This window comes from Onychomys torridus, chromosome 3 (assembly GCF_903995425.1).
Source record: "Onychomys torridus chromosome 3, mOncTor1.1, whole genome shotgun sequence".
Taxonomy (NCBI): Eukaryota; Metazoa; Chordata; class Mammalia; order Rodentia; family Cricetidae; genus Onychomys; species Onychomys torridus.
The window spans coordinates 75146421-75166628 of record NC_050445.1 but is presented as its reverse complement, the minus strand read 5'-3'; the positions used below and the strand labels follow the sequence as shown (position 1 = coordinate 75166628).

At 37.5% G+C, this 20208-nt stretch overlaps 1 protein-coding gene across 4 annotated transcripts in view; it reads right to left on the bottom strand.

Annotated features, from left to right (window-relative positions):
• Window positions 1-20208, bottom strand: part of Cacna2d1 (calcium voltage-gated channel auxiliary subunit alpha2delta 1) — a 423150-nt gene that overhangs the window by 195587 nt on the left and 207355 nt on the right. For all 4 annotated transcript variants that reach the window (XM_036180248.1, XM_036180250.1, XM_036180247.1 and 1 more), the window contains exon 4: window positions 10204-10263. In XM_036180248.1, coding sequence (XP_036036141.1) covers window positions 10204-10263 — 60 coding nt within the window. The remainder of the gene's footprint in view (window positions 1-10203; window positions 10264-20208) is intronic.

Here is a 20208-nt window from a genome sequence, read left to right as displayed (position 1 = left end):
GGATCTCTATGTGTTCCAGGACACAGCCAGCATGTGACACACGCCTTTCATCTCAATACCAACCATAGTGACCTGGAGGTCTGTACAGACAGGCAGTGACGAGGAGGTCATGTGGCTGGGTTTACAACCAATGAGAAACAGAAAGTCTATATAAAAGACAGGACACAGGAAGTAGGTCTCTTGCGGAGAGGAAAGACAGAGCAGCAGTGAAAGGTAAGGTTTTCAGCTCTCAGCTATTGCTCTGACCTCTTGGCTTTTAACTCTGCAAATGGCTCTGTGTTTCTTATTTAACAAGATGGTTACATCTACAAACCTCTGAGCTCAAGGTTCAGTGAAGAGACCCTGTCTCTAAAAGTAAGGAGAAAAGAGATTGAGAAAGACATCAGATCAACCTCTGACCCCCTCATGTTTTCATGTGCTTGTACACACAGGCAAACATACACATATGCATAGGGCATACACACAGAAAACGTTTATTAAAATTGATTCTGATTATTTACTGACTTTGTTGCTTTGTCAGTTGTCTCATGTGTTCTTGTCTTAGACAACTTTGAAAATGTCCCAAAATTTTCAGTGAAAAAAGAAAATGCAAAGTTTTTTAAAAATCAAAAACAAAATGTCCAACCTGTCTCAGTCATATAAGAACTGGGAAGAGACTTGCAGGCATGCCCAACCTGTGGCCCACATGTTGCACATATCTTAGGGTAGCTGTGAAAGTGGTACGATACAAATTGTACCTTTTTAGTCAATGTCATGTCACAATATTATAAAACTGAACACTCTTGGTAGAACTTTTAATCAATTTTCCTTATCAATATACTTAATGAGAAAATCCACTGAAAGTGATATTAAGAATAAAATTAACATAATAAGGTCAACAATAAAGGTACTATCATATGTTAAAGCATATAAAAATTATATAGATTTCCAGAAAAACAAAGCCATTCCTGTGTTAAAGATTAAAACATTGAGTGATTGATGAGAATTTGGGAATCATAGAGAGTTGGTATATGGCAAACTCCAGGCTAAATTATCATGGACTGTTGTGAAATAATATTTTTGTACAATGTAAAAATGTTACGCTGATTGACTTAATAGAAGCTGAAACCAATAGCTAGGCAGGATTTATAGCCAAAGAGGATGCTGGGAAGAAGGGCAGAGTCATAGGGAGACACAGAGGAAGCATGACATGTAGGGGATGATGTAACAAGCCATGAGCCACATGGAACCACATAAATTAATAAAAATGTTTCAATTTAAGTTATAAGAGCTAGTTAGAAACAAGCTAAGCTATCAACCAAGCTTTCATAATTAAGGATAAGTCTCCATGTCATTATTGGGGAGCTAACTGTCCCAACAAATCACCTATATTGAACTATGAGTAGTACTCCTGACAGTTATCCATTCTTCACTCCTATGTCTGACCTAACCCTTTGAACATTCAGATAAAACCTTGTAGAATTTACTAAATTAGCAGATCACTGGCTTTCACCAACCACAAAACTAAGAGTTTATCAGAAAGCATCTGAAATCCACAACAGATTTTCTCTGCTTTGCTATAACTTGCTTACCTGCTTTTCTACCAACATGCTTGCAGAGAGTGTCTTCACTAATGACTCCTTTGTTATGCAACTGATAAATCTTATTATATGTTTCCACACAGAACATGCTATTCATGACAACTTAATCCATGCTCCCAGGCCATGGTTAGTGATATATGACTTAAGAACCAACTATCTCTTAATTCTTTCTACGTAAAACTTATAGGAACCATCAACAAATATAGATTCTGAATGAACCCCTGTGGTGATATGATTACAGAAAACAACAAAAATCATAACAACACAGAAATAACACAGTAACCTAATTAGATCTATGAGCTATAAAGAATGGGAAAAATGCAGATATACTGGTTTATCCAAAACAAATAAGCTTTCATAACAATTTCTGCATTCCATTCATTAAGTAATACTAAGAACCTATGATGTTTTTATGTGTATTCTATGAGACATAAATGACAAAAGCATTAAACAGAGAAATATTATCCAGTTGTAAAAATTTAGAGAGATTTCAAGTTCCTTTCTGTAGTTAATTATATCACTGAATCTTACTTAATTTTAATTTTATTTTGTTGCTTTTTTTAGAATTTATCTTTACCCCAAGCTAGTTCTAAACTCACTCACTGTATATCAGAGGGAGACCCTGAATTTCTAATGCTCCTGTGAGCTCTAGAATTGAAGGACTATTCCACAAAGCCCAAGTTTGCTTCAACTTTAGGTTGGGTTCTGTTTTGTCTGGGAGTCTCCTTTATATAATCATGACTGTCCACACAATATAGACCAGTTTGGCCTTGAACTTGCAAGCACTTCACCTCTGAACTCCAGTGCCTCTCACCAACCCAAATGACTCTTTAATTGTATCCATACTATCTGAGGGTGGTGGAAGTATCACTTGATACTGAAAAACTAACAGATGATCAAGACTCTAGGGAAAGAAGGAATAGGCATAGGAGATCATCTACAATATCTACAGGCAAGTGTGGTATCCCATTGGAAACAGCAGTGTGCATGCTGTAAACAAGCTTAGAGCACAGAAGAGTTCAGGTGGGATTATATCTGAAGTCAGCTAAGTTATTTAGGGAGAAGGCATAGGCTCTCAAGAAGAGAGAAAAAGGACTGTACCCTAAATCCAGCAGCACTTGAAGTCCCAGAGTCCCACTAGAACCACATCCCAGAGTCTGCACCAAGGGCCTGAAACCCACACTTGGCTCCTTTACTTAAAAGCTCCAAGTTTCCCGGTAGCATAAACCCTTCAGGAAGAAAAAAAGGTCTCAGGCCATATGTTTAACTCCTGGAACATCCTCTGTTCCCACAGCAGTATTAGCAAAGCCATTAACATATCTCTAATTCCACCAAATTGAATCCATTCCAGAATCTAATGTTATTTATTCTCAATACAAAATTATCTCTGGGAATAGAGTTATTGTTCCAGAACTTGGTCCTTAAAGAGTGCCTGTAAATGAAAGTGTGTGCTCCCTGACTTTTTCAATTATGAAGGAGATGAAGCTCCTACATTACAATTATCATCTTCAAAGTCTCCCAAAGTACTAGCTGTATGAATATAACTTATTTTATGAAAAAATTTGGAAGCTAAAGATAAACAAAGCAAGAAGGCTCTCAATGGGATAGCCCAAATAGATAATATAGGCTAAGGGCTGACAAACTATCAGTGATCTTTTGATGCATTCACTTAAATTCACATGACTGATTCCTAAGGAAAATAAGTATATCCCCAAGAGTTCAAATGGCATGGAAAAGATGAGGATGAAGTGAGAAATCAAGGCTCCTTGCAAAATCACGTCTTATCTTATGGAGAGAAGGCTTAAATTAATAACAATGGAGTCATTTTCTTCAGGTTCTTTGTGACACAGACTTAAGTATGGACTCATAAGCCCTATTCACTGAAACTAGTTAGGGTTGGGAATAGTGTCATTCAATCCACGGCTGCATAGTGTTCACACTGTCTCCAGCTTAAAGAAATTTAAACAGGCCAAGTTGCAATATCAGGAGTAGAAGCTGGCATGTATGTGACAGGAGGGTGAGTCCCCAGCAAGGGACCATGCCAACCTGCTTGAGATCATCACAGACTAATTTGGAGTTAGCAGAAATATTCTCTATGTGAGACAAATGGTGGTCATAGAAGCCGAGGGGCAATGACCAGACAGCTCAAGAATACAGTTGTATTGATGAGCACAGCAGGGCCGAGATCTTAAAGAAATAGATATTTCAAGAGAATATTATTTTTCCAACACTAATTCTGCAGAGCACATTAGTGTCAGATCAAAAATTTTAAGTAGATTTGCATATCGCTAAGCCCAGTGCATCGTATCTATGCCCCATCTGGGAGTAAATATATTCCAGCATATAAAGTGCAGGTCAAACAGATTTTTTATTATCTCTTCAGTAATATTGACAGTAACATTTACAAGTAAAAACAGATGTCCTAATAGTACAAGCTATTATTTTTTAATAAAAATATATGCAGGCTATTATCTGCCATGCATTTCACTAGACTGTCTTCTTATTGCATTAGCCAACCTTCTCATCCCAGGAAGTTTGCACTATAGTGGTGAAAAAACACGTGGAGAAAGAATATGTATTGAAACATGCAGGCATAAGGAAAGCATATAAAACAGCAAGTCTAATATTGGTCAATAAAAGACATAAGGGAATTGCAGAGATGAGCAAAGGTCTGAGAGGGAATACAGCAATATCCATCAGGAGAACATCACTGGTTTACTCCGAGATGTTCAGTTCATGTGAATGGTAGTAGCTGTCAGGCTGATGCGACAATAGGAAATTTGGAAAATATTATGTAGGCCAGATCACAAAGCACGAAGTACACCCTAAATATGATCACTGATGTCTTTTGTTCATGAGTTTGTGTATGTGTGCATACATGTTTACAACTGTGCAGGTGTGTGTGTGTGTGTGTGTGTGTGTGTGTGTGTGTGTGCTTGTACTCATGTGGGCATGCCTGTGGTGCCCAAAGATCCAACTCAGAGTCTTACTTGATTACTCTCTCCTTACTCACTGAGGCAAGGAGTCTCAGCTGAACTCAGATATTGTTGCTACAGTTAGTCTAGCTCACCTTTTGACCTAGGGAGCCTTCTGAAGAAGTAATAACGAACACCTGCCACACCAGCCTGGCCTTTCCTGTGTAAATCTGCATGCCTGCATGTAGGTCTTCATGCCTGCATGGCAAATGGTGTGTGCACTGACTCCTATCTCCAGTCCCTTGCTGAAGACTTTTAAACAAGGAAGTGAAATAAATAGGTTTCTGAAGTCATTCTTCTGACTATGAATTGTAAGTAATTTGCAGTCATTTATAATGTGCATACGTGTTCCTCATCTTTTTCTCTTTAGTCCAAAATTAGTTAAATCCTCAATTTAAATAAGTAGTCTACATAAAATAAGAAAATGCGGTTTACACTGCAGAACTTAAAGGAACATCTGTCTTAGTGATGCTTTTTTGACAGCTGTAATTTGGCACTAGCTAGCTGAAGTAATTGACTCCTTAAATGTCAATAAGGATGATTTGGGGCACACCCTGTGGCTGGAATTTTTAAACACTGGCAGCAATTTCAGTAATTGACTACCTTTCCTTAATCTCCATCTGTGAACACGGAGGCAACAGAATTATTGTGAGGAACATGCAAACCAGGTCTCATTCCTCAGTGGGGGGCATGCAGACCAGGTCTCATTCCTCAGTGGGGGGCATGCAGACCAGGTCTCATTCCTCAGTGGGGGGCATGCAGACCAGGTCTCATTCCTTAGTGGGGAACAGACTTCTAACTTCTCCCTCCCTTGTTGAGTAGACAGCAAGGGCAGGAAAGAATCTCACACAGCCGCTGTAATATGTAAATTTTTATTATCTCGGGATACACTGTGGTAGTGTCTTCCTGAGGGCCATATACTACTCAAGATGCAATGTTCTAACAGACTCTAATATTAAAAATAAGATGTGAGGTCAGAGTGGACACCCAGAAATCTTATTGAGATTGAAAGCAATATATTTTGGCCAGATAATAAATAGTTAAATAGATTTCTTTCCTTTTTCAATATAAGAATCAAGATATGAGCTATTACCCAAATTAAACAACAATTTAAAAATTCACAGTTGTCATAAACTACTCTGGGTGTTGACTTTCATCATGAGCACATATGTTTAAAGCACAAAATGTTAGTTCAATTCTTTCTTAACAGAATAGCTTCCTTTCCTAGTATTTGGGCACATGAATTTTGCATGGTGGCTCTTTTACATCTATTTTTATGATGAGGAAAGATTCTTTAAAAGCATCAAAATAACAGTAATTTTAAAAGGTTTTGTATATATCAGTAATGCCACAAAATTAAAATATGCAAGTGAGACAATCAGAGGGAGAAACTAAGAAAAACAAAATTGAATCATAGGCTGAAATTATCTTGATTATCCATCAAATTCATTTATTCACCTAGGAAGATAGCAAGCCATCCTCCAATTTTTATTCACAAAACCGAGTCATTTCATATCCAGCATGTACACCAAATTGTCTGTCGCACAGAAGACTGTTTGTTTATATGCATTAAAATTAAAATAAGCACAGTATGTTTTCTCATTCACAAATCATTTCTGCTATGATTAACAAAATGATGCAATTCCAGGAAATGAATAGGGATAGATGAAATAATACAGAGTGCCTGGGCCTATGAATTTTACTCACACAAACACAAAATTTTGAATGTTATAATATTAAAAGAACATTTCAATATATAATGTGGCAAAATGCTTTTGGCAATTACAGAATTAAAGTTATTTTGAAGTATTAAATTTGCCTGATTGACTCAATAACATTCAATTTCAGCAGAACAATTTTCCTCTTCTCCTTTATTTCCCCGTGCAGCAGAAGCTGAGGGGCTGTGCGGATGTTTATTTACTGGCCAATTTGTAGACATCTCCACTCAGCCTACACAGTCACAAGCCTGCGCTAATAAGCCATACATAAAGATCCTAGTTATTAAAATACAAATTAGGCACCCCTTATGTTTAGACATGTGTAAGTACAATTAATATTGCAGGCTTAGTTGGAAACAAAATTGCTTTAGTTAATCAGCCATTGCAGTGCAATCAAATGAGGTTTTAGATGCAATTGGAAAAGATCTATTTGGTGGAAATAATAGAAACTATATCATGCGGAACAATTAGTTTACCAAGCTTTATTCCCTGTCCACCCACCTCCCTTAATCAAATCATTTGTCCATCTTAAGTGACATGGCATGCCTTCTTTCACACCCACAGTTCATGGAGACCTGAACAACAGCTGGTAGATGTGGCTTATTTACAAATATTGGTTTGAACCTGTAAATGCACGACCATACACATTTTCATCTATTTGGAGTGTAAACCCTTGTCCTCTCCCATGTTATGAGCACCACGTGCCAACCAGCAGAGCTGTCTGGCCAGTTGCTCCCTGGATGGATGGTGCGCACACTCCTGGGGGAATAGGCGGAGGGAGCCGAGGGGAGTGAGAGTTACAGCAGCCCTTCTTGCTGCCAGCATCGAGTGCTTCGCCTTTTGTTCTCGCTGTTTATGGGATTTTTCTATTTCACACAGTTAGGAATGCTAATCAGCTTTTGCCTAAGCAATATTAATGAGACTTGCCAACCTATACTTGAGGGAAGAAGCAGAATATTATATTTCTTTTTGAAATGTTAATGCAGCTTTTAGGAAACTCTTCTTGCCTTCTAAATTACCTTAGTGTTAAATTATTAATGAGCTATTGCACTGGTGGAAATAGTTAAATACCTTAAATGATAAAAGGATTATAAAGTGTTAAGGGAGGGCCTTTTGGAATGTGTATTTAACTTCAAGATAAACGTTTTCAAATGTTGGCTTAAAATACTGTCAAAATTTGCACCTGTTTTGGGTGCTTTATCAAAACTGAGGTCTAATGCTGGTGATGTTTGATTCCAAATCCTCAACTTGAATCTCATTCTGGATCTAGAGGATTAATTTAGCTTGATATATCTATGAATTCAAGCACTGTCTACTTTATCAGAAAGAGATGGGAAACGGTCTCCTACTTTACATTTTGATCATCTGAATATAAAATTTAGCAAATCTAGTTCAGGTTCTAGTCTCCATGCATAAAACTTCTCACAGTTTCAATGTTCTACCACACCAAGGCCTTCAAAGAGGAGAGCATTTGTGCACACTTGATCACATGGAAGACATAGAGGAACCCCACCCCTCAAGATGCAAATACCAATAGGGAGGGTGCTTTGTGAACAGCAGGCAAGAAGTCTGTGGGGGGGCGGGAATCAATGGACAGGGCTCCGACTTGCTTTCCCTTTAAGAGTCTCTTTTAAGGATAGTACAGTATGTTAAAAAGTTCCTGAGGGCACTGAAGCTTAATGGGAACTTAAGAACAGAGTTTATTTGCGAATACTCCTGCATAGTGAATACTATTTGATAGGAACATTTAATACTAAGGTAAATGACTCATTTTCTATCCATATAAGCTTCAGTAATGGCTTTTGGATCATTGTAAACACATTTGTTATTCTGAATGAAATTTTCTAACAGTGCTCCTTCATCGGCCCAGGCATTAATGGTACATAATACAATTCCATGTATAAAGAGTTGACATGTCACAAATAGGAGCATGGTATAAAATTGTCAGTGCCTTATCATTTAGCTAGTGTCTTGTTGGAAATGAGTAAAATAAGCAAAATGCTAGCATGCCTTCCAGTTGATGATATTGTAGATGCAGTAAATATGCAAAAAATAACATACTGCATGTTGTCTTGTAGTTCATGGTCACCTATCACTTTTCTAAAGAGGGGAAAAGGGTATTACTAAAACAATGATTTAGTACAATTGAGTTCAGTATTCAACAACTTATAAAGTATTTGGGGGAAAAAACTACTGTCTAGAAAGTTGAAGCTACTATTTAAATATAATAACAATGGTAAAGAAGAAATTCATTTAAGCCTATGTCAGTTTGTTATTTTTTAACAATGACCTAAATTACCAAATTATTTCGTGAAACAATGATATTTTTTCAAAGAGAAAATGTGTAATTTCTATATTACAGAGGGAGAGTGTGAGATGCTGATGATCCTTGGAGTTCTGTTAATTACTGATATTTAAACTCAATCAATAGCAATTGCACTGTAATAATACAACATCAATTGGACCTAGTATCTGTTCATGATATGTCACATGCCACCTTTAATGGGGGGGCGGGGGGCAGGAAGAAGTCTGGCCATCCACATAAATCACCAATGATATTTCTTTGGGCCACTTATCTCTAAGCTATATTCACGAAACACAATTTTAAGATTATTTTCATCATCTCAAAGATACTAATTGCATTCTCACCCCCTCATTCCAAAAGCTCATGTTTGGCAGTGTTAAAGGTGCTTATGATGTTTACTTGTCTGACAATTTCATCTCATGTATTACAGGTGACAAGCTGACCTTTATTACCATAACCATGACAAAAAGCTGGGGAAATCCAATATTTAGTAAGATGCAACAATTCAGTCAGTATGATCAATTTACTGCGAAAGTCAAATGAGATGACAGTCCAATAGAGTCACTACTTAATAGATTGTCTGATGCCAATTAGAAGATAAAGAAGAAGGATCAGAAGTGTAAACCAAGGAAGTTTATAAAAACAAACAAACGAACAAACAAAAAACCATTATGCTATTTAGACTAGCTTCCTCTCCAAGCAAAATAACAAAGCATTCCATGCTAAACCCTAGACCTACTGATGTACAAGTTCCCGAATTTTAAATCAAATACACTTTAGAATAAGATCCCAGAAAGTATCATTAATTGGTACTTTAGTCCTTTTTGAAATAGCATCAGTGGGTTGGGGAAAGATTCCAAGCCAAAAAGGAGTTGCCTGGAGCTTATCAGTGACCAGAAACTGAAAACACCTCCACTATAAAATCAGGCCTCAACTATGTCATGGAAGAACTTCAGCTCACAAGTTGAGATTGGCCCTTTTTCGTTGGCTATCTGAGTAGATGGGTATCTACAGATCTACTTTTTGTTGGCTATTAGAGTAGATGGGTAATTACAACAATGCTTTCTGCAATATTGCATAATTAACCCAGCATCCCTTACAACACAAAACAAGCTTATCAAACAAAAGAGACAACGTGAAATCTAATGCCAGCTGACAATTCCAAAAGTAGTTCAGAGTGTGATGGGAAGCCAACTCAAACAAAGCAAGTGGAACCACTTGACACTCACACACTTTCCTTCAGTCACTTCACCCAGTGAGACAGTGACATAATATGTGTATTTTCCACAAAAAACAGCTAAATGCAATGTGGTTTTCAAAATAACTATGAAGATCATTCACAGATTATGATTCAAGGCTGCTTTAATATATTTTCAAATGCCCTTAAGAATGTGAGATAATATATTTTGTCTTTCTTTTCTTGTACATAAATATGACCAGGAATATTCTAACTAATTTAATTGGTCCTGGTCACTCAAAAAAGAACAGACTTTGGCAGTTTGGTGTCAAATTCCTATAACACTGTAAAATTCCATCCATCACTGAATATATTGCAATGTGATCAAAACTATGCAAACAAAAACACTGATCAACTTAAACTACGTGATTATAATAAAGGTCCTTACTGCAAAATCTTCCCTCCACTGGTGGGCTGCTTGGACCTTCTCAGCTTCCATAGCCAGGCGCTGGAAAAAAAAAAAAAACAAAAAAACAAAAACAGTAAATCTTAGACACATGTTACCATGACCACAGGAACATGGAATTATAAAGTAACACACTATCTGTGAGCTTTGATATTACAATGAATTACAGGGCATGAAAAGCAATAGACAGTGCTTATTTAAGATTCATAAATTCTAAATCAGTTAGCAATCTAAGGCACTCAAGTTAGCGGCACAGCAATGAATTATCTACTGTTCTTGAATACCATGGAGTTGACCAACCTTTCCTGTTTTATCAGGAATAGGGGCTTTTTTCCTAGGAATTATATTTCAATTCTTTTGTAAAATGTTTTAATGAAATGAAGACAATATATTGGAGTGTAATCCTTTCTTAAGACAACCAAAAATTTCAGTCAGTAGAAAGAGAATGACGTTGAAATATTAATGATTACATGGTAACCAAATTGGCACATTTATAACATGTTTAGAATTTCTAATATGCTAAGTGTATTCTTATCTGTTTCAAAGATTATTTGAAATACTGTAAACTCAGAATGCACACATATGGAAATGGTTTCATTTCACTTGCCTGCAGTATGATGAAGTAAGGGGGAAGTGTGAGGAGCTTTATTTCCCTCGAGTACTTTTAAGTTGAAATATAGGGGCAGAAATTACACAAACTTAACAGCAAATACAATAAATACAAATGTATTAAATTACCTTCTTAAGAGACAAATAACAGATTAGACTTTAGGAGATTATAAGATATTCAGTGGTTTTGTAATTTATGTTACAGTCACTAAGAAATATTCTCTGGTGTTTGCTTTGCTCTTTCTATGAGTCAAGTCTACATGAACTAATGTAAGCATTCCATGGCCACTCTTGACACTAACATGTGAGTTTCTGTCCTTTAAGTTAATACTATAAACTGCTCATTTTTCTAAGCTATTACAGAGGTATTACCAATGACTATGTAATATATAATAAATATAAGAAATCATTGATCCTTTGATTTCCTCATGAGCATCTGGAATGTGGATGCCTGCACACACACACACACACACACACACACACACACACACACACACACATATACACACACACAATTTAGATACAGAATTTTATAAAGTAAAGTACATTTGTTGTGAGAGTCTGAAAATCTTTAGAAACCTGAAGACAGCAAGTCAAATGAATAAAAAAAGACATATTTTAAAGAGTTGAAGTACAAAAGTTACTAAACTTTATTTTCTCTACTTGAAAGATAAAATTAGGAACCCACGAAAAATATACTACTCTTATCTTTATTCATAAAGAAATAAATGAAACTTTTAATCAAGTTTCATAAAAGTTCCAAATACTGACTTTTAAGAAAGTCTAGTTTATAACTAACACACTCACTTGCTGCTCTTTCTAGTGACAGAAGACCCGAAGGTCATTACTTATAGAAATTGACATGCCTTTTAGACATCGCAAACCTCTAATTAACTTCCATTCCAGTCAAGTGACATTTTAAAAGCCAATAATCTACCAGTGAATGCCATAGGGAAATTGCACTAAGACTAATAAAATCCCTATCTAATAAAGTGTGAAAATTTTATTGTTAGCCAATCTCCATCTATATAGCTGGATATATGTGGATGTCCTGTAACAACAGCTCATTTCCAAGGAAAGAAAACATAATTCTGCAATGGGTATCACACACTGTGGTGTAGCTGTTTTGGTATTAACAATCTTGAAAGTGACTGGGGAGGAACCCCTTCCTCATAATAAGCAGCTTGTGAAAACAGGAACTAAAAATCTAGGATGCCAATTACTGGCCAGAAGAAAGGGAACAGAGTCTTATCTCTGGCCTAGAGTGGAGACACGACATTCTAAACTAGCTGGAAGGTCGCATGCTTGTCCAACCTTTTAATATTGTGATGCCACACGGTCATCTACACCATTTATGTGCAAGAACCACCCAATTCAGTTACAAAACAGAAAATAAAGCATTACAAAATAAAGTCTCCTGGTATTTTAAGTAACATTATGATTTTGCAGAAGGACGGATGGAGCTGTTACCTTATCATTTCTATCTAGCCAAGGGCTCTCAAGTAAAGAGCAAGAACATAGTATCATTCCTTCCTACTACAGCCGGATATATAGGTATATCCTATAACAACAGCTTATTTCCAATGGGCCTGATAATCACTTGGACAGGAAATAGTATAAAAGAGAATTCTGAAAGGCTGAGAAAGGCTATGAGAGAGGCCAGGATGGACTATATAGGGAGATCTGGTCTCAAAAAAAAAAAAAATGCAGACACAGTACAAAGGCTGCCTAAAATGTAGGCTGGCACAATGACCTTTCTGGCCTTTAGGAACCCTCAGCCCTTGAGAGTATTTCACTATAGTCTACAATATACCTACCTTCTACACTATGCCGGAGTATCTTGTGATGGTGATCACAAGGGCTGGGACAAAGGGGGAGCAAACCTGAAACCCATATGGAACACTGAAAAACATCCAGCCCATAGGAGCAACTGAAGGAGGGTACCCCATTGGCCATCGGTCTCACTAACTCCATCTGTCCTCTTTAGCTCTGCCTTTGCATTATTAACCTCTTCTGAGTTGATGTTGAAGTCTAAGAAAAACGGAACTGACTAAGTGATAAACATCTCTGTGACATGGGTTCAAACAATGTCCAAACAATGAGCATGCAGGACAGACTTCACCAAATGGGGTGATTATCCAGGATGGGAGTCCAGGCCACTTGCTACAGCAGCAGTAACATTTTCCTAAGAGTCAGCTTCACACAAGGTCGTCCCTCAGGATGGCCCTGCAAAGGGAGAAGTGAAGCAGGCAGTGGACAACTAGACGTCTATAACACAGGATGTCATAGCTCCACCAATTCCTTTGTCCCTTGCCCCAAGTCTTTCTTTACTCAAACCAAAAGTGCATGTCAGTACCTGGAAAATGAATGTGGGGGTCACTGGATCCCTTGATCTGCTGTCTTCCCAATGGGGCCACACTGAATAAATAAATCTTCCTCTCTCCTTTCACCATCAATTGTCATCAGCTCTTTAATTGACATGCTGGAGATAGGTTGCTGAGCCTCCTCTATTGAGGACATCTGAGTCTGTTGTATGCTTCTAAAATTCCCAATTTCAATACCCATGAAAAAATGTCAAGCTAAATTCTGCTTATGACAAAGCAGACAGGGTCACTTAAATGGCTTTATTTTAAATGTATATGTGAAAACCACTTATATATAATGTGGTAGATGTACATAAAATTCACATACCCCTATGACTATTGGGTTGCACCTTTAAAATAATAATAATACCTTAAAGATGATTTTTATGGTTTTTAACACAGCAGCCTGGCCACCGAGCCTTCAGTCTCTGAATTGAGCTCAAGTTCACTGTACACTGCCAGTTTTTGGTTTCAAAAGTCATCATTAGACATGTTTATGAAGACACTGTAGGTTCAATACTAAAACAATGACAGAACTGTATGATTTCGGGTTAAATGAAAACCAAAACAGCTGTGCAAACTCACAGAGTAAGTTCAGGAGCTGTCTTTAAAAAGTCACCCTCAAATGCAGCAGACAGATTATTACTATCAGCAAAGAAGCTTTTGACATACCATGGTCTGCAGGGACAAGGACAAAATCAAACCAAACAGACAGGAAACAGCTTATCAGATGAGAGAAAGGCCAGCTCCCTTGGAGGCCTATTCATCCTCAGCCTGCACACTGTGTCCTACCTGCATCTTTTCCTTTGGCATTGAATTCTGCCCTATGACATGGAAGTCAGATGAAAAGTAGAGTATATTGAAAAGGGTCAGTCCTATCGTTTTAATCTGGGATATTCAAATACATCTTCTCTTACAAACATAGTATTTTCTAAACAGATACTTTCTAAGTATTCTGCTTCCTAGGCTAGAAGTTAATTTTAGGCTCACTTTCATATTTTTATCTTTGAGAACAATCAAATAATCATATGAATTTTTAAAAGAGCTTTGAAAGCAAAATATGAGGCACCAAAGGCTATTCAGTTAAGACTCCAAGGCTACTGACATTCAGATTTAAATAGGAAGTACTGATTTAGAGAGTCTATTCAAACAAATTCTAAAACCATGCTGTTGGACAATGTAGATCAGGATTTTTCCCTCTAATAAAGGGCAACAGCAGACTAATTCAAGCAAAATAATGCATTTTAGGTAATTGTGATTAATGTTCAAACAGTTAATACCCAATAAGGAATGGCAATTGCTGTACTGTACCTGTATTGACAATCTAATTATCATTCTAATGAGTTTTACTAATTTTCATTAAAAGGTTCTTAGAGGAGCAGGACACACATCTGAATGACCTAATAATACCTTTTGAAAATAGCAAATTAAGGTGAGTGAATGTGCTTCCACATTGTGAAGAAAAGTGCACAGGCATTTCATTTGCTTCTGGGGAAGGTGGAGGGGTGTGCCTTCTGACTGCTGTGGGATTTAGTGATGATTTTAACTGTCCTCAGCATCTGAGCTATGTACGTATTTTACATATTTCTATTTATGCATATGTATATGTGTGTGTGTAGAAGTAAATAGAGTTTTGTTTCCATTTCAAGCTCATCAACACAATTCCATAAAATTGATTATGCTAGTATTATAATCACTGAAGGCCAATTAAACATGTAAATGTGAATAAAATGAGTGAAAAGTCCTTAGCGGCACCTAAATTCCCCATTTCTTCCTGCAGAAAAGCTCACATGTATAGAAACAGGTTGAAATGGAATTTTAGAAGCTATTTGAGGTAGAAAACACCAATTCCTTCTTTGAATCATGAAAAGACAATGGAAGCCTGTCATCTCTGTCTGCACACAGATATGGATGGCACTGTCCTCCCATGGCAGCCACCTTGGATTCCAGGAAGAACAAAACCTGTCAGGCCTTCCCCTGGAACAGTGTTCGATTTTGGGGCGTTGACAGATGTAAGAAGAATGGCATAACATTCAGACAAAAGGTTTTTATGACACTGTGGGGTCTGAAATTGTCCCACCTCTATGGGGTGAGAGCAAAGCTGTACTTTTTAAGGTTTTTTGGAGGAAGAGGAGATCTTACAGTGTTAGGAAGTAGGTTTAGTCAACAACATATGACCTGTGTTCCATCCCAGGGTGAGGGAGCAAAGCATATTGACTTAGGCTATATGAGAGGGGTCACTCCCTCTCAGGGTAGGGATATGGGATTTGGCTAATTTGTGAGGCATGCAAAGTTACCCCAGTAAGCTCCGGCAGCAGGGTGGGGATAGACAGAGTGGGCTGCTCATAGGGCCTGCTCAGGGCCTGACTATATGGAAGGCCTGGGTTCTCTAAGAGCAGAAGTGATCATCTTGTAGAAGGGAGTTTGGCCTGAGGTGGCAGGGATAAGGGCTTCATAGGAGCAGCCTGCCGAACCAGAACTGAGATGACAGTAACCAGACGACACTTGGTCAGGACTCTGAACTCTGGGTAGCTCTTGCTCTCACTTAATTCTTCTCTCAATCATGTCAGTACCCTAACGACAGACTTTGTAGGAGCAGTAAATAAAACTCTCTTTGCTCTTCCCTATTACTACTCTCTTTTCAATGTCAGGATGGATAACTGCGCCTTGCTAGACTCAATCTTTGCTAGGAGCAACAGGGTCAATGTAGTGGCTCCAAATATACTTATGAAGAAGTAGCTTAATATTGGGGGGATCATTGTGGTTTTAATTTCATTTTATTCTTTCTTTATTATATAAGCCTATACATAAACCAGAACCTATATAGAACCTTTAACCCTACATTCTATTGTTTTTAGTACAGGAAGGTACTGTGCAAACAAAAGAGAAACAAACATCAACTGAGCCTCAAAACCTTTGATATACATTCTGTCCTGTCTGAAAAATATGCAATGGCAATGGTGGTACAAAACTTGTGGGAGTGGCTGAGCAATATCTGATTTGACTTACAGCCCACTCCATGAGATGGAGCTCATAGCCAACATTGCTTGGGTCACCAAGAGCCAGAGAGTAGATAGCCCAGACACCTAGGGTGAAATACTACTAGTCAAAAAAGAAAAAAACAAAAAACAAACAAACAAAAAACTAACAATACAATGACTCCTAATGATATTCTGCTATACTCTCCAATCAGAAGCTGGCTCCTGCAGCAGATGGGAACAAATACAGAGACCCACAGCCAAATCCCTTTCCTTGGAGCTCAGTGGAACCCACAGGAGAGGAGGTGGAAAGAAGGTAAGAGCCAGAAGGGATGGAGGACACCAGGAGAATAAGGGTCTCTAAATGAACTGAGCAAAGCTAATTTGAACTCACAGAAACAGAAGCACCAAGCACAGAGCCTACACAGCTCTGCATCAGGTCCTCTACTTACATATTATAGCTTTCAGTTTAGTATTGATATGGGACTCCTGAGTATGTGAACAAGTGACTCTGACTCTTATGCCTGCTCTTGGGCTCTTTTCTTTTTGTGGATTTGCCTTGTCCAACTTCGACGTGATGTTTTGAGGATTTTTAAAATCTTATTTTATTCTATTTTATTATGTTTGTTTTATTGTTGTTGGTTGGTTTTTCAAGACAGAATTTCTCTGTGTGGCCATGGCTGTCCTGGAAGTTGCTTTGTAGACCAGGCTGGGCTTGAACTCAGAGATTCACTGGGATTAAAGGCCTGTGCCACCAGACACAGACTATTTTGTCACATTTTCCTGTTACCTCTTAGAAGCCTGTTCTTTTCTAATGAGAGACAGAATGGGAGCAAATCTGGAGGGGAGGGGAGGAGTGGAGGAACTGGGAGGAGGAGAGGGAGGGGAAACTGTAATCAGGAGAAATTGAATGACAAAAGACTCTATTTTTAATAAAAGGGGAAAAGAAAAAAATTAAAAGGGAAGGTGGATAACAGGACTCCTGCTTTCTCCCCAGGCAGTGAACGGAACATTTCTTAAGTCTGTAGGACGTGCTGAAGGCTTCAGCAGACAGGACCACATAACAGCCCCATGAATATTTAATACTACATATTAACTTAAAGAAAATATCCCCTCTTTTCAATGAGTATGGACAATGTGGTTGGTTCAAATTCATATAAACACACAGTCCATCAGAATTGTTCTTGAGCCTTCTAGTAGTTTATAATCTGAACATTTCACCATGAAAAACTCAGTATGGCCAGGAATCACTCCTATTAAAAAGCATATCACATAGACATACATATTGTTAAAAATGTGTCCATAAAAACATTGCTATATCATAAAATGTCCATTGGAAAAAAAGAACCATCTGGAACCAGAGACAAGAGTTATGTGATTGGAGTAACCGAATTAATTAATATCAGTATATTTCACCATTTGATAAGGAAGCTGTGATAACCAGGTGAAAATATATATATATATATATCCCAATTGAAAGGCAAATTCTCCCAAGAAACAATATGAGCACAAAACAATGTGTGCTCCTACAAGTCAGTGTGGGGGATTTTAGGGGAAGATTATGAGTTGGAGGTTAGCCTGAACAAAATACAGAGATCTTTACTCAAAATAATAAAAAAAATGAAATTTAAAAGTTATTCTATGTGTATGTGTGCTTGGTTTTAGAAACAGTAGGCATATGTTTTGTGACTTTTAGGTCTATAACATATATATAGTATATAATATGTACATACAAAATATAATTCCTTCTAGTAGAAACATACATACTATATGTACTATGTCATATATAAACACACACACACACACCCCTTGAAGTCACCATCTGACAGATGTTTTCTGAATGTTTACACTATACATATTTTGTCAACTCTTTTCAGTTAAATTCCCATGTAAATCACAACTTTATCACAAATGTAAATTCCTCAGATGAAATTAAGGAAGGGTTTTGACAGGATAAGTATGCTAAACACAGCAAGCTGTAGCAACAGGTATTTTATTTGGTTACATATCTTTGGCTGTGGGTCATACTGAAAATATTCAAACACATAGATACCAATAGTCTGAAACTTACTGTCCAGAGTTCATTATTCCTGTTTCTCTTTGGGCTCTAGTACTTTCTCAGAGAGACAGCATACTCAAAGTCACCTGAACTTCACCTTGATTACCTTCTCTGAGCTGGGCAATGACTGAACCACCATAATGCAGTGATCTGTCTGTATCTGTTGTTCCCATTTTTTGGAATCTATGTTTTTGAAAAGACATCGGTCTTATCGGATAATTGATATTGCTGACTGTTTTCTCCATTGTAGGCTGCACACTGTTGAACGCCAAAGAGGAATCACAGAAATTTCCCCATGGAAATGATTTCTCCCAGGAGGAACCTATCATCCTTCCAAGTGGTGGTTTAGAAGAACCAAAGGAAATCACTAAGACCATATGTATGAAATCTGTTTTGCTGAAGTTGCCTGTGGTTGCCAACACCTCTTCAGAAAGCCAAGCTGCATCCACCTCTGACAAAAGCTCAGCACCAAAACCTAAGCATCCATTACAGAGCACATCACCATCAGAGCACAGAACAAATCTCATTTGTAAACTCAGAAGATGTAATCCATTAAGAAACCATCTTTCTCTGTGCACAGGCACTGTGCAAGCTGAATGATGTCAAACTGCCACTTACCAAGGCAATTTGTCCAAAGACATCATCCCTGGCTCTATCCTGCTGTGCCTACAAACCTTACAACTAGCACTAAGGCAGATTTCTATGTTTTATACTCATTTGATTAAAATAAACTTTTTCTGATGTTCTACTTTTGTTTAATGGCATAAAACATAAGAATATAATCCATGTTTTCAATTTCCCATTTTTTAAAAAAATCAGGGAAATTCAAAGACCTAAAAATCATGCTAATGTAATCCAAAATAAATTTAGGAAAATAATCTCAAATATTGAGAAACTCTGACCTCTGAGAAGCAACAGTTTATCTGCTCAAGTGTTCAAGAGAAAGAACAGATTATACAACTCATTAGATAGCTTTCTTTAAAATTTTTAAAATATGGACTAAATAGAGATAAAAACATTTACCGTTTAGCTATCTGTGTCAACTCAATATGTTTGCACATCTATAACTACTTCAAGGGAGCACACAGACACTTACCAATATAATAAATTGTTAATACTAACTAGTTTAAGCCAAATCACAAATGCATCTGTACAGGTGAAATGTTAGGATGCATAAGAACTCATTTAATAATTTCCTATCTTAAAATGCCATGTTGTGTGAAATAAAGATCTCACAGTAGCTACAGAACTTCTCTTTTCTGGTGTAACATTTCAGAAACCATAATATGTGCAAAACATATGAATGAAACTTCCTGAAATCATGCCAGTCATTACCTATTTTTCTATTTGTGATCACGTGAAAAACAAAACCTTGGACAGGGTTTTTGGATACTGTTGTATAGATGTCAGCCTAGATCTGTCATATTCTGTAAGTGCTTTTGAAATTAATCACAAAGCTTCAAATCTAATCTCAGAGTTGTAATTAGCTCTGAGCAACTGGCAGACTCTTGGAAAACAGAAGCCAGGGTAAAGGAGGTTTTAGCTGGTGAGAAAGGCAACAAGAAAGCAGAAGACACACACCCAATGGTCACTGTCACCCCCTTCAGCTCCTCAGTACAAAGCAAAGAGACAAAACATTGATAAACCAAATTCACTTTCAGCCATCTGCCTGGTCACCTGCAAAGAAGCACTCAGTGAATTTTGTAAATCACCCTGGACTCCTAACCAGGGATGCCAGCCTCACTACCATCCAAAGATTTTGATGCACATGTGGCTCAAATCTGGCAATCAAGTTCAGTGTGGTCCATTTTTTCTTCAGATCAAGACTTGAGAACATTCTTCTAGGGCTGCATGTTTTAGACAATCACAGACATTTACCAAAAGGTACTCTTTCAGAAACACTAAGTAGAAAACGATTTAACTAAAACCAACAGAAGACCCTGGTCTCCACCATGCCACATCTTTTCACTAATCACCA